Source organism: Cygnus atratus, chromosome 1 (genome assembly GCF_013377495.2).
Source record: "Cygnus atratus isolate AKBS03 ecotype Queensland, Australia chromosome 1, CAtr_DNAZoo_HiC_assembly, whole genome shotgun sequence".
NCBI lineage: Eukaryota > Metazoa > Chordata > Aves > Anseriformes > Anatidae > Cygnus > Cygnus atratus.
In genome coordinates, this window is record NC_066362.1 from 191872646 (window position 1) to 191886122 (window position 13477).

General features: G+C 40.4%; 1 protein-coding gene across 1 annotated transcript in view; it reads right to left on the minus strand.

The window, feature by feature from the left end:
- The window catches only part of CUL5 (cullin 5), a 32963-nt gene extending 19813 nt beyond the window's left edge, over positions 1 to 13150 (minus strand). Inside the window, exons 1-5 of the mRNA XM_035542596.2 lie at positions 12799 to 13150; positions 6186 to 6295; positions 3768 to 3867; positions 2278 to 2454; positions 589 to 730 (exon numbers count right to left, since the gene is read on the minus strand). Coding sequence (XP_035398489.1) covers positions 589 to 730; positions 2278 to 2454; positions 3768 to 3867; positions 6186 to 6295; positions 12799 to 12822 — 553 coding nt within the window. The 5' untranslated portion in view covers positions 12823 to 13150. The remainder of the gene's footprint in view (positions 1 to 588; positions 731 to 2277; positions 2455 to 3767; positions 3868 to 6185; positions 6296 to 12798) is intronic.
- Positions 13151 to 13477: the final 327 nt, after the last annotated feature.

Below are 13477 nucleotides of genomic sequence, written 5' to 3' on the forward strand. Positions count from 1 at the left end.
ATAAAATAAAACAAGCCCTTAAATGGAACAGGCTTTAAAACATTTAGAATTTAGAACACCTATACATTTAGAATTCTAAATACTTAGAATATCTATAAAGTCATCTGAGAGAGAATTAGTCGCATGTTTACTTCAACAGGCTGCAGAGCTTTGAAAAAAATGCAGACAATGGTGAAATGTCATAAAAGCTTCCGATATACCAATCTACATTTTGCTGTAAAAAATTTTGCTGTAAAAAAAGAAAAGCTGGGAGTCTTAGATGCAGCCTGCTTACTATTTCTTTTTCAAACTGTCAGAAAAATCACAAATGGTATGGAAAATAGCACAGACTTGAGGTTATTTCCGCAAGCTTAAAAGATCAAAACGTTTGCTCCTTGAAAATACCAATTTTGCAGAAACCAATGCATAGCAAAATCACTTAGAAGTTATAGATACTTTGAACAGAATTTAGTTGGTATCACATCACAACATCTTCAGTACAAAATGAGATAATCATTCCAAAATTACCAACAGATCTGTCAACTTCTACGATGAAAATTCATTTCCTTAGGTAAGGAGGCAAGAGAGATCAGTTTGTGCGAGACATACCATATGATTCTCGAACTCCAATTACAAGTTGAGAGTCAAAAGCTTCTCCTAGTCTTTCAGCATGAACTAGCTTCATTGCACTGTCCTGAAGTCTATTTTTTATATTTGAAAATATGGATTCATTCCACGTATCTAGCATGAGCTGCATATTAGGAAGAAAAAAAAATCCCATCAGAAAGGTATATGCAGACCTAAGTTTGTACAAAAGAAATACAAGAGAGCAGAAACAGAAATCAAGCAAATTATAATCTAGTTTGCAGGATATATACCTACTTTAGAACTTGCTCTTGGCTTGTTATAGAGGTTATATGCAGTTTATATTTTAAGCTTACTTTATGAAATGGGACAACTGGGGAAGCAAAGATCATTTGATTCAGTTATTACTTCCACCATTCTGTATTGTTTCTGTATTCCTTCTACAGTTTTCATTAATTAGCCAAGTACCATTTCCAGCAATAGAATGTGTCAGGAGTTATAGTGCCAGGGGGTACTTTTGAGACAAACAGTTCATCATTTGGCAGGCTCAATCTTAAGCAAAAACTAAAACTCAAACAACACAACAGTTATGTAAATAAATAAGATGGTTTTGGGTTGCATTTCTCTAACACGAAATTTCAATACGCAGAGCAAAGCATATTCATCATGTATCACCATGTACCTTCAAACATGGCAGTAACTACCACGAATGCACCCTAAGCATGCCAGTTATCAGTCTATACTGGAAGTGGAAAGCAGCTGGAATTGTAAAATTTACCAGTTCAAACTCTGACTCATGATTGTGAACAAACTTACAAAAAACAAGCTTAGGAAAAGATGACACAGCAATACGGCAAAGTAAGTGGTAAGCCTGCATAGTCTTTCATTCTTGCTTTGTACGGTGTAGATTTTAACACAGCAAGCACCCGATAAAAGCCAGATATCCTTTTGAAAGTTCATTTTACCTTTCTTTATTCTAAGTTTCTCCACAACTGTTTGTCAATTTCAGCTAAATTTCCACTTCTAATGTTAAAGTCATATGTATTGGAAGGGAATTGTTCAAAACATTGCAATGTTCTTTAAAGCAAACACTTATTTGATTATGCTTCCTCAATTACTTTTGGACAATTTTAACATTGTCAGTATGCACATTACGGCTGCACTGTACAATTATAGAATGGGTTTACAAGAGCTGAAATGAGTACAAATGCAGAAGAAAACAGAGGGAATGTCAACCTATCTCAGAAACACATCACAGCTTTGTCACGGTCAAACTGCTTTTAGATATTATAGACAGAGAATAATTTAATGCAGGTATTTGATGAAAATAAAAAGATCATTTTGGGTGATTATATGAAGAGCTTCCCAGGCAGAGGAAAAGTTTTCAGAGTAGGTGAGTTTATAATTGCCTCTCCACTAGGATTGAAGTTATAGTATTTTTTAAGTAAATAAAAACCAAACAACCACCCAAATAAACTAAACAAAAAGAAACGAAACTGCTAATAGCCAAAGCAAAACTAGAGAAAGAAACTGAAATTGCCATGCAGAGAAAAAAATAGCAAGTTGCAGGTTGTTCTGACCCTGGGACTGAAGCAAAATGATACATCGTATTATATGGTTGGTGCAATTTCATCTTTAGACACACAATATCTTCTGTACTATTACTGTAAGCAGAATAGTGTGCAACAAAACCCTTTAATACCTCTCACTTACCTTTCGAACAATACTGTCTTCTACATTCGACTTCTTGTTGCTGCCCTGCTTGCCCATTAAAGTAATCTCTAATTGACAAAATGGCTTGGGCAAAATATCACACTGGGTGAAGAACTTGCGCCACTCCACTATATATGCTTTTAGTAAAGCTGTATCATCTTGATGGCTCAGCACTCTCTGGAGGAGGGGGAAGAAGAGGAGGTAATTTATAAACAAATTTCTGCATAAAAACAGATTAACTTTGCTTATAATATTTTCCCATACAAAATACAAATATATAGATATAGCAGAATAAGAATGTCTACACATTTAAGTGCCATTTAGTTTAGAGCAGTGGTCATCAACCTGTGGCATGTAGACCTTTCCTAAATGGAAAGGAAAGGTACCGGCAAAGAAGTTGTTAACATGTTTCCAACTGAGTATTTTTTTTAAGCCATCTGCAAGTCAAGAAGCTTAAAGTCTTTGGTCTTAGAGGCTTGCACTGGTACAACTATACAAAAAAAAAATGTACAAGCCTGTAAGGATTATTACATTATATACAGTGGGAAAGTTTAATTTAATGCATCTACTTAACTAGCTATCTGGGCCAAATAAAAGGTAACAAGTATATTTTAGCAATGCTTGAGAACTACAACCACTATCATAATGCCTAAAAAGATGTCCCTAAACCAGCAGCCAACACAGACCATACTGAGGGCCCCGGTTCAGCACAGCATTTATGCATGTATGCATGATGGAACTTTAAAGTAAATAAAAATCAACATGTATATGCCTGCTTATATAAAGGCCTATACAAGAACCGTATCTTCCTTTGAACAAAGCCATAGCACTGTAAATCTCTTCACTAGAGAAAGGCTTTAAAGATTCATTTTCCCCTTTACAAATCTTTGTCATGGAATTTTATTCATTTATTTTTTGAATCTCACAAGAGATCACTTTCAAATCCCTTATTACATGGAATATCTTTTACTATGCGTTTTTAAAAACAAAAGTTGCCTTTTGAATCTATTGATGACTATTTGCAGAGAGTCCATAAAACTGGACAGTGCATCTTGCTGAGCCAACAGAACAGATGTTTCTAATATGCCATATATATGACATTTAAAAAACCATTAACAAATGTCAGCAAAGCACTGAAGTCAGACAAAAAGTACTTCCCAGACAGTAATTTCTTATAGAAAACTTTGCCTCAAGAAATTTTCAAGAGGAAGAATACTCCATAAGCACCGTTGGGTAAACAAAAATAATGCTTAAAAGAAGAAAGGCATTGCTCACCCCAGTTTCAAGAACTGTGAGAAAACAATGAGACAAAGCAAATGCTCAAGGCTAAATCTTCTGTTTGTCAATAGAAGTTCACAGGGTAATTATGATCTCTAGAATATCAACATTTCAAACAAAAAAGCAATGCATTTCAATCCAAAGAAAGTCAGAATCGTTTGGTTATTTTTTCTAATAATACGAATAGAAGTTATGAAACGTTAATAACTTACTGCTTGTGCTTGTTTAATAAAATCAAGGATGTCTTCCTTCAGAGCCTGATGGATTTTTGCTGGACCTTTGTCATCCCACAAGCAAACGGCATGTACATCTCTAGAAAACAATTTATTCATCTTTTAGTAGCAACTACTCGAAGTTTAATCCTGTAATACATGAGGCTGAAACAGCCATAATTTAAGTACTTCTAAGAAAATAATACATACATTAGTTATCACTGTCCAACAATATATGGGTAGATCACAGTGACACATGCAAGAAAATACGTTTGGAGAAGACACCAAAACTTTACGGAATTATGGGAAGCAATAACAGCAACCTGGCTAGGAAAATATCATGGTCAAGGAGGAGATTTAAAGAATATGCAGAAGTCAACTTTGTCTTCACCACCTATTCCATAATCCTTATTGCATTATGGACAATTTTTTAAAGCTTTTCTTTGACAATGATGGAAATCACTTGCCAGCAGAAGTACTGCAACTCAGCCTGTGTTACTCTGAAATACTCTAAGACGCAGCCTTCACTCAAACTTTCACAATCCAAGCACTATAACATCCTTCTGCTGCAAAGGAAACCAGCCTTCCAGGTGAGAAACCTGAGGTCCAGGCATCAGGTAATTTAAAAAGCTTTAAATAGTTTAATAAGATCACTTAAACACTTCAATGGTGGGAGCATTTTGAAGTGCAGCTGTACTGCAGAAAAGCTACCAAATAGCAACACAAAGCAAAATTATATTAATGAGTTTTAATCAATATTCAAATAAATTCCTGAGTTTCTCAGGTGACAGTCCAGCAAGTGTAACTTAATTCCTATTTCCTTTCCATGTTAAAGACTAAATTAAGGAAGTCACACTCCTAAATGTAACATCATATTTAGTGTAGTCTACCAAGGTTGTTGGGTTCTTTTTTGGCTCATTACCTTCCCCTATTTTTTCTTCCTCCTTTCAATAATAAGGCCAAGTCTTTGCAGGAAAGCAACTACAGTATCTACAGGTATGGCTTTGTTCCTATTAATTCAATACAGTTATTTCAATACAAAAGCAACTTTTTTAGTTTAACTGAAAAGACAAAACCTGCAAGATAAAAAGTTCCTTTTACACAGAACAAAGGCGCTGGCCAAGGATTTACAGAGATCTAGCTAACTTAGGAGGCTTATATAAGTTTCACGAGCAGAAAAGATGTTACTGTATTCAGAATGCCACCATTTCCTGACAGAAGTTAAAAAGAAATACTGGAAGATAATACACAAAGAGCAGGTAGAAGACCCCTACAGCTTTCAAATTTTTATTAAAAAGTTTAACAAAAAGCGCTGTCCAAAAAAAAAACTTAGGAGAGTGGGATACTTTCCCTTGATATACTTAATTTAAAGGTACTTAAATTCAGTTCAACAATTCAGCTATGAGCAAAATAATACTTGGAAAATTTCAATACCAGTGCAGAATTATTGAACTAGTTATTAAAAAAAAATGAAAGCAATGACTCAGGACTGAATTTGTAACTTAACTACACCACATTTCTGGCAACTACTATGGCAGTGATATCATAAGATATTAAAATTCATTACATGATAAACTACCTTTCTGTTTGGTTGGCAGAAAAGCGTGACAGGTGCAATCAGATGGCTCTAAAGAGAATTACTGCACTGTGATTCAAAAAGAGCAACAAGACTGCATTTCAAACTAAACTTTTGTGAGTGATTTTAAAAAGCAGAGGAAGAAACTGCTGATTTAAGCTGCAACTGTATTTGAGAGAAAATAACGCCACGTTGAGACAGAGATGATCTTAGGTCAACTTTTGATATGTATGTTGTAACTCACTTCCATATTACGTTGACAAAGGTGACATAATGTATTTTAAGGAAAAAAAATCAGCACCTAACAGGAAGTAACTTCAGGCTTTTTGGAAGGAGGAAAACAGCGGTGTTTTTATCCTGAGAGAGGGATCTCTACCTCGTAGGTTTTTAGAAGGTACAATAATGCAAACAATGTCTGAAAAATGTTATATGTATTATTCTTAAGGTATGCAATTATTCAACTTATACCAGTTAATCTGCATTACCCTTTTACGTCACTAGCATTCTTAAGTTACTTGAGAAGAAAACCATTTAAATCAGAAAAATCTAACATTCAAACTGCCTTTAAATGAAATTACTGCCAAAGTAGTAATCAACATCGTGTCTCTAACAAAAGCTTTGTGGGCAGGTAGAAAACTTGTTCACTATGATCGGATGAAGTCAAAGCTCTGCTGTTCTTTCTCCACTTTATTTGCAAAGATCTGAATCCCAGTAAAACACTACTTTTGCGCATTTACTTTGAAGTAGGCACACTTGGTGAAACTTAACAAACTAGTAGGATAAGTAGTATAACAGTATTTCTATTACACAGGAGAAAACAAGATGCCAAAAAAATTACTTACGAAAACAGATCAAACCATTGCTGTTTTGTGACAGACTCCTGACGAAGAAGTTTCAGAACGATAGGGCGCATGAAATCCCATTTGTCTTCAAATTGAAGTGAACCTTTATTCTAAAAGGAACAAAAAAAATGTATTGTTAATAAAATAGCTTATTATTTAGAGTGATCTTTAAGGATTGCAGTTTCTGTGGATAACATAAAAACACCTTCTCAGAGGTGTCCCTCATTACCCAGCATTTGAGCAACACCACCATAGCCAAATCAAGCTTTTCACAAAAAGTATTATTCTAAAAAGTGACAAAGCTACTACTTGTTTCTTAGAGAATCAGCTAGCCAACTTCTTCCTTCATTCACTGCATTAGTACAGCGCAACAGGTTCCAGCAAATGTTCTCCACCTGTTAACGGAGTTATACACAGACAACACGAATGATACTCTGTCAGCTGAACTGCTCCAGCCAAGATACACGCAGCAAAAGACAGGAGGCAGGGCTGCAAATCTTTTCTGAATAAGTTACCATGACCAAAACGGCAGCTAGGAACCAGGTTAACACCTGTGGATGCTGCCATGTACCTTTAGCTCCACATGTGCTTGACATGAGCAGCAAAGAGAGGAAGGAAGCAGAGTAACACAGGAGCTGTTGTATCAGACTCCCTTCCTGTGAGCTAACTGGCCATCAGCACCTCAGTAGCCAAGGTTACAGCTGGTGCAGTTCAGAAGGATTCTGAACTATTCCAAAAAATCTAATCCAAGGTGATTTTTTTCAAACTCACTGTACAAATTAAAGGGAAAGTTAAACAAATCAAGTGCTCCCATATTTTTCTGATCAGGTGACTTCCATTATTAAACAAAACAAAACCAAACCACTTTAAGAGAGAAACACCTTTTACTGTTGTAATCCTACTTGCTTACAGCTCCACATTTTAAAAAGAAAAACCTGCAATTAAAGAAACAGTTGAACGGAAGTTGTGGCAGAACGACTACTGGTTACCTCCACCATTATGTTCCAATACACTGTCTACTTTTGAACAGCTCATTGTCTTGGCTAGTAATGTAAATTTGACACAATTCACTGCAAATACAGCAAATAATACAGTCTAACTACTTGAAATTCTGACAAGTGCACTGTTCTGCCACTAGCATCTCTTCAGATAAATAAGCACGAGCAGCATGCCATGTTCTCTAAACCATCTTCTTCTGATTAACCTGTACATGGAAACTTACAAATACATTTGTTATTTAATATTCAGAATAAGCACAGTTTGGAACCTGTATCCCTGCTGCTCTTACATCTCAGCTTTAAGTTATAAAGATGCAACAGGCATCGCAGGAACTATTTTTATAGCAACAGCACCAGGAGGCCTCACAGCATTATCAGATCATTGTGGTAGGCACTGCGTATGGGTCTCATGGAAGCAGCCCCTGCCCAAGGATGTTCAGAATGTTTTCATCATGTAAGAAAATATTTCAAATTGCTTGTCAAATTCAGAGAAAGGGACTTTTGCTTGTTATCTCCCCCTGTAAAACAATAATAATAATTTGAATGCCACATCTTTGAAAATCCTCAAATACATTCTTCCCCCAAATAGGCCTGGCATTACAATTACTTCCCAAACTTTGATGACCTTCTCACATCTTTTCTATTCCTGTGAAAATGATTAGCCTCTACTTGCAGCCATTTCTGTTCCCAGTCCCTCTTTGCAGGATAATGAACTTGAAAGACTAGCTGCTGAGGAGTTAGAAGTTCCAGAAAAGGCATTATAAGATAAGTAAAACCAACGTCCTTAAAAGTTTTCCTTTGGAGTGAAACTTCAGAGTAGATCCCCTAAGTTTTCTGGTAAAGGCGAGAAGCCTGTTCTGCAATTCAGCCCTTTGCTGAATGCAGATGAAGATAAAAAAAAATAAACTAATTAAAATGAATGCTCTATCTTTGTGAGTAAGACTTGTTTCACTGTAAAACACAGAGGAAGTAAAATAGTATTTGCAAGTAGTAGTGTTCATGCAATTGACATCATGATTTCCCGGTACATGCTAAGAAGCACACAAACTCCACTTCAGTTGTAAAAACCACACGCCCAGTTGCAACAAACATGCACCTAATTAAAAAGAATTCCCTAAATAAAGCTTGGCAGAAAACACAACAAAGAAAATTTAGAACTTTGTTTCCTAAACATAAGACTTTTTTTTTTTACACTTCCTCCTCTCTTCCTAAATCAAGCTGATGAGGGAACGTGATTATTGGGATTAAAAATCACGCTCAGCTAAACTACTCTTTAATCTCGAATAACAATTCAACGTTTTGCAGATAGATTCATGCTTTTGTGACCGCTCATCTTATGCTCTTGTACTGAAGTTACAACACGAAAGGGCGCACAACACAGCGTACTGTGCATCCGTCACATTCAATAACCCTACCCCTCTTAGTGCATAAGAATAATTCAAAAACAATTTTACAGTAGAAGAGGTCAAACGGTGGTAATTCTTCGTCGTTACCAAAGTCACATAGCCACCAGTGACCTGGACAAAACGAAGGACCTGTTCTCACTTCCTCGAGCACCTGCACACCCCGGTGACTTCTGACTGGTATTTCCTGGAGAATTTTTCTTTCTCAGCTCATTTCCTCAAAGCACAGCTAGAAGGGAAGGCAAGCAGGAAGGTAAGTCACACCTTCGACTAGGGTTACTGCACTTACCACGTCTCCTCTGACACCGTGGATTAGGATTGATGGCCATACCCTGGCTAAGTAACCATCCTAGGAGTTTAAAATTTAACACTTTGGAAAATAACTCCGCTTATGAAATACTCTGTTTCAAAAGTCGCTTTACTAAATGTGCTCAGAGATTTAAAGTTCCATTTTAACACTGAACTTCACTTGAAATGCACACAGCTTCGCTATTATATTGAAATATATGCTAGAGCTTTCCTTTCTTCTATGAACAAACACCTAAACACACTATTTTACACTATCACACAGAAAACCTCCCAGCCTATGTTGGTGGATATTATGTAGAATTAGTAAAAGAATGCAATCTGAATTGTTCCACTAACAGTTTTCCTGATTTGGGTACTACCACATAACATGAAATTCTTCTCCATAACTACAAGCAAGTTTCAGAGCAGCACAGCAGAAGCAGGCACAGAATATGATACAAAAGCCTAAATAAATGTGGAATTCAATGGGAGCTAGACTAGAAATCAGAGGATCGAGGCTCTGCTCCCAGACCTCCCTGCTGTTGCCCCTCTGTACTTTGAAGTGTTCACTTGGCCATTCAGCAGCACTCTTTACTGTGTACTCTCGACGTTTTAGGTGCACACAACTGCAGTCCTGATCTGTCAGACGCTTGAAACAACACTGTGAAAAAGCAACAGCCTCTATTATAAAGCACATTTCAATAACATCTTTGCTTTTACTACTGAACTGTTTTCAGACAATGCACGTATTAAGGCTAGTTCACAGAGGTATGAAGTAGGAAATACGAGCTCCTAGACTGCAATAAGCACGAAGATTCACAGTCTGATTGATCTCTCTCCCTACTAGCTCTAAAAATCAGTCTAATGGTAGTAGTGAAGTTGCTACACAAAGCAGAAAAATAGCCACAGGGAAAGTTCTGCTATGTAACTAACCAATGTGCAACATTCATGAGCTTCTTAAAGATACTCTAATTAGAAATAAGCAGGAAGACACAGATGAACTTAAAATACAAATCTGGAAATATTTACTTTAAGCTGAAGAATTTAAAAATTTCAGATGTTGCCAGTTTTAAGTGACAGAGGCATAAGATCCAAATATATAGTTGAAACAAATGGAAGGGTAAATCATGGTTCTTGTTTCACTTAAATCCACAGAGTATCTGCTACTTCCCTCCTAATACCAGGCCCAAACTGCAATTCATCCTGCCAGCATGGAGTCTTGCACTTGCTGCCACCTCCAGCAGCTCCAGTAAGCTCTGCAGAAGTGTCAAGACCTGCTAGCATGGATACAGCTTCAGGTTTTCTTTGTGCTGTGATAAACTGAGCTGCTTTCTATTCCAGGAGCTGCAGAAAATCTCGTGTACCTTCATGTCAGGAGAGAACTGGCTTAGAGTATCTTGCCACCAACAAAGCGAACGGGTTACAAATCCAACATGTTCCCTGAATCAAAGTACCCCGTTCTGAAAGTACCAGCCTCACACGTAGTTTAAGAGACCAGACTTCTATGGTACTCATCAGCCACCTGCAAAAAAAAGCCCCTCAATGCTGCTACAGGTTGGGTACAAACTAGCTTACCAGGCAACGCTTAGGTCTTACTGAGTGTTTTGCTAGTTTGGTCACGTTACAACTCCCTGTGTCGCATCAGGATTCAAGGCATGACTGGTCATTCTAATTCTGCATTTGAAGAAGGCTCTTTCAGAATATGCTTCTCACTAAAAAATTGTTTACATTGCGCATTTATGAAAACTGGATTAGTGAAGTTTCAATGATGCCCTTTAAAGTGATGAGAGGCAGTCACATTTTGATTCTGCTAGGATTCATTAGTAGAGTAAGACACAAGTATTTCACTTCATTTTCTAAGCTGTGTAGAAGGTCAAGAGACGATGGGGGAAAACCAGAGAAAACTCTTTGTTCCTGTTTATCCCAGCAAAAACAAGACCACTTAAAGCTGACTTGGATTTGATTACATGGGCTTTTGGGAGAAAAAAATACAGAAAAAAAATAGAGATTTTAACACCTTTCCTTTCTTACTCAAGGATTTTTACCGTACAGGGGACATTGCTTTTTTGCCCTGAGCATGAAAGCAGAAGTACATCTCCAAACCTCAATCAGTAGAAGGCACTGCCAATCAACAATAACCTAGGACTGACAGCTTGCTTCTCTGAGAGCACTCTGAGCATCAGAACTGGGGAACAGAAGACCTTATCTAGCTCCAAGTCTCCTACTGGTTTAATGTGTCATTATAAATAAGTCAAATCACTGAGTAATATTCCCTTTTGTAACATAGGACTCATAAATTATTGTCTTTAGGAAACTAACATATATTGCTTTAAAAACCCCCACGATGTCAAAAAGGCCTGCTCTAAATACCTATGTAGCATTTTTTCCTGAAACACACTGTGCATACATACATCTTTTTGTCAATTTAAAATGCCCATGGTTTAAAAGCCGATTGCAAAGACATCACTAAGCCAACAAAGAGGCTTCAGACCAGAAAGAGTCATCTCACAAAATCAAGGCCTTTGACTATTTTCACTTACTGTACACCTATTTTTCTTTCAAAACAGCTGAAGTGAAATGCTGACAAATCTCACAGGCCTGTTTCTTCTGTCTGCTATGGGCTATACAACCAGGTCTTGTCAGAGCACACAGCAGTCTTTCCAGAGATCCTTAGATTCACTGCAAAGTGAAGGACTAAAACAATAACTAGTAGACAAACTGAGTTTGTTCACTCTAAAATCATCTTCTTCCACAAAAATCACATTATGCCTTTGGGTGAAACATGAAGTTTTTCCTCCAGCAGTCTTGAATTCTGTAATTTCATGTTTTTATTTCAGCCTTATTTCCTTTAAAATCTAGCTACCCACTTAGGCAAAATGAAAGGAATTAATGATAATTCATTTTAGCTACACTTAAATTTCAATAACATTATTATTATTTTATATGTATTTTCAGGCAGTTAAACCTTTTTATTTTGGATACCAGGCAGAAAGATGGCTATCAATTATTTCTCATTTTCTCACTGAGCATCTCAGAGCGGTACAACCAGCACTTTCAGGACAAACCTATACATCCAAAATAGGTCAGGTTGCTTAAATGTGAGCAGCACTTCTTTGGAACGGTATTTAAGTATCGTACACAGTGCTGAACACACGTACTTTATATTTATGTATATTTTAAACTGCTAACTGATAGAAGTAGCCTCTTTGGGGCCTTCCACCCCAAGTAGCCTGACGTTCCCGAAGCGCTTGCTGGCGGCTCCAGGAGCAGTTGTTTGAGGTAGGCCCGTGCTCTGTGTGCTGGCATGGCCTCTGAGGCCACACATGCTCCTCTCCACACGCGTGCCGCAAAGATCAGGACAGGCAGTCCCAGGCTCCGACACCGGCCTGTGACGGCAAAAACTTGTGTTAAAACTTGCGGCAGTTTGGGGTGACTGACATCTGTCATCAAACGCCGGGGAAGACTCCAAAAGCCAAGCTGTTTAACGTAATCGGGAGGCCTCGAGGAGTTTTCCTTTGCGGAAAAACACGGTTAGAAAATAATAATAATAATAATAATAAAAAAAAAAACACAGCGGTGGCAACCCAACCGAGGCCACCTGCTCCCCACGAAAGGCCTTTCCCAACTCTTTTGTTCAGCTCGCCCTCCGCACACCCGGGCTCCCCGAAACGAACAAAGGGGCCGACCCCGCGCCCCCGTCGGTGTCAGGAGACCCCAGCGGGGAAGGGCGAGCGGTGGCCACCGGCAGGAGGCCACCGGCAGCGGCAGCAGGAGCCCACCGGCCCGGCGCCCTTCGCCCGAAGCCGGGGCCGCCGCCGCCGCCGCCCCGTGGAGCTCCGAGCCCGGGGCCTGCCCCGGCCCCCAGCCCGCAGGCCCAGCCGCCGGGGCCCCCTCCCGCAGGGCCCTGCCGGGCCCCGCTCTCACCTTTAGGAGATTAGACGTCGCCATGATCCCTCCCCGGCCGGCGGCGGCTGCTGAAGCTGCTGCTCCTCTCCCCGAGCTCTGCTCGGCTCCCCCCCTCCCCGGCCGCTGCCGCTTTACATGGCCGCGGGCCGCCCGCCCGCCCGGCCGGCCCCGCGGCGGCGGCAGCAGGAGCAGCGGCTGCAGCTCCGGGCTCCCCTTCCCGGGGGAGATGCCGGCAGCAGGCTCCGTGCGCTCGGCGGGGCGACCGGCTGGCTCCTCGGCACGCAGCCGCCCCTCAGAGCCTCATGGCGGCGTCCGCCCAGGAGGCGCTCGGCGGCAGCCCCGGCTCCATGGAAGGGGCCGGCCCACATGATGCGGCGCCGCCGAGCCGGCCCCGCCGCCAAGCGCGGACGCCCGGGCGGCGAGCTCCGCCTGCAGCGCCCCCTGCCGTCCCGCCGCCTCCCGGATCGCCTCGGCGGCCACGGGAGGGCCTGGCCGCTGGGCCGGCCGGAGGCTGCTCCCCCGCAGGGGCTCAGAGCTCCGGGGCCGAGCTCCGGGGCGAGCCGCGCCGGGCCGGCACCGCCCCGGCTCCCCGTGAGGGGAAGGGGAAGGGGAAGGGGAAGGCGGGCGGCCTGCCGGCCCCACGGCGGGGGGCTCCCCGCGGGTACAGGCACGGACCCGTGTTTTACAGAGCAGTGTC